Source organism: Propithecus coquereli, unplaced genomic scaffold, assembly GCF_000956105.1.
Source record: "Propithecus coquereli isolate 6110/MARCELLA unplaced genomic scaffold, Pcoq_1.0 Scaffold121, whole genome shotgun sequence".
Classification (NCBI taxonomy): domain Eukaryota; kingdom Metazoa; phylum Chordata; class Mammalia; order Primates; family Indriidae; genus Propithecus; species Propithecus coquereli.
The window spans coordinates 548,195-551,590 of NW_012136192.1; the positions used below are offsets into that span (position 1 = coordinate 548,195).

The 3,396-nt window shown below is 47.6% G+C and overlaps 1 protein-coding gene and 1 pseudogene across 1 annotated transcript in view; one reads left to right on the top strand and one right to left on the bottom strand.

The window, feature by feature from the left end:
- SCPEP1 (serine carboxypeptidase 1) overlaps positions 1-1,816 on the bottom strand; it is a 64,077-nt gene extending 62,261 nt beyond the window's left edge. The window contains exon 1 of the mRNA XM_012665672.1: positions 1,671-1,816. Coding sequence (XP_012521126.1) covers positions 1,671-1,745 — 75 coding nt within the window. The 5' untranslated portion in view covers positions 1,746-1,816. The remainder of the gene's footprint in view (positions 1-1,670) is intronic.
- A 551-nt stretch (positions 1,817-2,367) lies between these two features.
- LOC105827496 lies at positions 2,368-3,147 on the top strand (annotated as a pseudogene).
- The last annotated feature ends 249 nt before the right edge of the window (positions 3,148-3,396 follow it).

Here is a 3,396-nt window from a genome sequence, read left to right on the forward strand (position 1 = left end):
GAAAAAAGCAATTTAGCATTTTCAGCTGATAATCTTCAAATGGTATCTCAGCTCAAAAGGTTAACCTAACCGAAGGTCACCAAGGGGACAGCTTCTAGGGGTCAGGCAGGGAAAAGAGGAGCCCTCTCCCCCAGGAGCTCCTGGCCCCTTTGGCCCTGTCTGAAAGGGGCCGCCACCACCCAGCTGTGGGGACAGTGAGTTTAGGTTCCAAAGCCTAATTTTTAGAAAGAGGAAGAAGATGTCCTGATTTTAGAATGTTGGCAACTAATTCAATTAAAATAACAATTCCACTCTGCAGTCAACCAGAAGGATAGCTTGCAACTTCTGAAATTCAGTGTTTTTCAAATTGTTTTCCTGACAATCTAGAAAGTGTCCCTGGGGCAGCCTGGACAAAGGGGAGACTAAATGGGTGGAACTTGGGCCCCGCCGGCACCCCCGGCCTCAGCACTTCTGCTTTCATCTGCTTTGCCTCCCACATGTAAACTCTCACTGGGGGATGAAAAAAGTTCTGCTGATTAATAAAAAGTTTGAAAACTATCGAAATCCCCAGATTAGAAAACCCAGGCCCAGGGAAGGAAGTGTCTCGTCATGGCTATATGTGGCAGGAGGGCGTTGAAAACCCAGGGCTCCTGACCAGCAGGCCTGGGCTTGTCCCTGCCCGGCTCTTGCTGCCGACATGCTGCACCTTCATCTCCAGCAGCTCGAGGCGACAGAGCCGGAGCTCCCCAGGCTGATGCACGTGGGCTCTTCCTCTGGGACATTTTCCGTAGCTGCACCCTGGGGGCTGAGCCCCACCTCCAGCCCCCAGAAGTGGCACATGTGATAATCCCAAGAGAGAAAGGTCCTTCCCTGAAAGCTGTTCCTCCCCACCCTGTCCCCAGAGAATCTGCATTGACTGGCTGGGGAGGCAAAGCCTGGGCACCGGGAGGCTGCTTAGAAAGACTGGCATTTTGGAGGAAGTCTCACTCACGCCCTACGAAAGTGAGTGCCAGGACCCCTATTTCCTGGTGAGCAGCCTGGGCCAGGCACACATTTCCCAGAGGCTGAAGCAAGACCATGTTCCTTACTCATCCCTAGACACTGGTCTTCTGGGTGCATGTGGGCCACTCCTGAACGGATTACTTCAGGAATGCCTGCCCCTTAATACCTCTCAACCAGCTCCCTGCCTTCTATCCTGCCACCAGAGCTCAGGGTTAAAATGCAAGCACACGGAGGAGGAAGGGGAGGGCCTCACATTCACACTAAAATGCAGAAGGCTAGGTATAGTCAAAAGATCAGATTTTCTGGGAGTAAGAAGTTAGAGTCCAGGAAAGGAGTATGGGGAGGGAGAGGGTCAGGGTACCTCAGTCTTTGCTTTGGAATCTTCAAAACACTTTTTATTAGTAGGTAGTCAAATATAGTAACTGAAGTTTTCAGTGAGGGCTCCCACAGTTGTCTGGACTCCATCTAAACAAATCCCAGCAAAAGGCCAGAAGTCCCTGATCATCTGATTTTGCCTCCTTGGCTATACTATTGCCACAGCCTGTCTCAGAAGGATGTCCAACCCCCAGGCTTGCCTGCTGGACCGAATCAGTCCCTCACGGCTGAGCTACCAGCCCTCAAGAGCAAGCAAAGAGCACAGTGAGGAAGACCGGGCCTCAACCTCAGGCCAGGCAGGGAAGCTACCTTACCTGAAGCCACATGACCAGAGGCAGTTCTGAGAAGTTCTTGCAGGGGTTGGTGGCATAATAGAGCCACCAGAACATGTGGGCATCCTCACGCACGGTCACGTAACCCCATACTTCCTTGCCCTCATCTGTGGGCCAGTCGATGACAGCTCCTGAAATAGAAGGTCGAGTTCATTTTCCTGAAGAATGAATGCCTAATGTCCAGGTAAATTCCAAGCCTGGTAGAGATGGCCATGCTAGGCTGGAGATGATTTGTTTTATATATTTGGTAATTTACCCACCCCAATATATTGTAAGAATCAGGAAAAAAACTTCAGCTATGAAAAAGAAACCAAACTTAATAGAGGTATAGAAAGCTGAGGGCTACGCCTGTAATCCTAGCACTCTGGGAGGCCGAGGTGGGTGGATCGCTCAAGGTCAGGAGTTCGAGACCAGCCTGAGCAAGAGCGAGACCCTGTCTCTACTAAAAATAGAAAGAAATTAGCTGGACAACTAAAAATATATAGAAAAAAATAGCCGGGCATGGTGGCACATGCCTGTAGTCCCAGCTACTCGGGAGGCTAGGAGGATCGCTTGAGCCCAGGAGTTTGAGGTTGCTGTGAGCTAGGCTGATGCCATGGCACTCTAGCCCAGGCAACACAGTGAGACTCTGTCTCAAAAAAATAAAAAAAGAATGGGGTCCTTTTTTCCGACTGGAACCATGGAGAGTATCGAAGAGAAGAAAAAGAAGGTTCCTGTCATGGCAGAAACCCTTAAGAAAAAGCGAAGGAATTTCGCAGAGCTGAAGATCAAACACCTGAGAAAGAAGTTTGCCCAAAAGATGCTGCAAAAGGCCAGGAGAAAGCTTATCAAAGAAAAAGCTAAGCATTATCACAAGGAATACAGGCAGATGTACAGAACTGAGATTCCAATGGCTAGGATGGCAAGAAAAGCTGGCAACTTCTGTGTACCTGCAGAACCCAAATTTGCATTTGTCATCAGGATCAGAGGTATCATCTGTGTGAGCCCAAAGGTCTGAAAGGTGTTGCAACTTCTTTGCCTTCTCCAAATCCTCCAAGGAACTTTTGTTAAGCTCAACAAGGCTTCAGTTACCACATATTGCATGTGGGCACCCAAACCTGAAGTCAGTAAATGAACTAATCTACAAGGGTGGTTATGGCAAATTGTGTTGACAGATAACGCTTTGATTGCTCGATCTCAGTAAATATGGCATCATCTGCATGGAGGATCTGATTCATGAGATCTGTACTCTTGGAAAACACTTCAAAGAAGCAAATAACTTCCTGTGGCCCTTCAAGTTATCATCTCCATGGGGTGGAATGAAGAAAAAGGCAACCCATTTTGTAGAAGGTGGAGATGCTGGCCACGGGGAAGACCAGATCAACAGGTGTATTAGAAGAATGAACTAAGGTATCTACCATGATTATTTTTGTGATCTGGTCAGTTAATAAAGAGTGATTGCTTTCAAATTGAAAAAAAATGGGGTAATTAGGCTGTGGAACACTGACTACCAGTCAGAGAATGGAAATGGAACTTTCCCCACAGTACATACAACATAACCTTTAAGTCATGTCCAAGCATAGAAAGGAATTCAGTCCTAATTATAACTAACCTTTACCTAAACATAACGCATATAAAAAGAGAAACAGAGGTAGCTAGCATCTTCTCCACCTGCCGAGACAGACCCATTCACCCTTAGGAAATGTACTTTCGCTTTGCACCTTTAAAC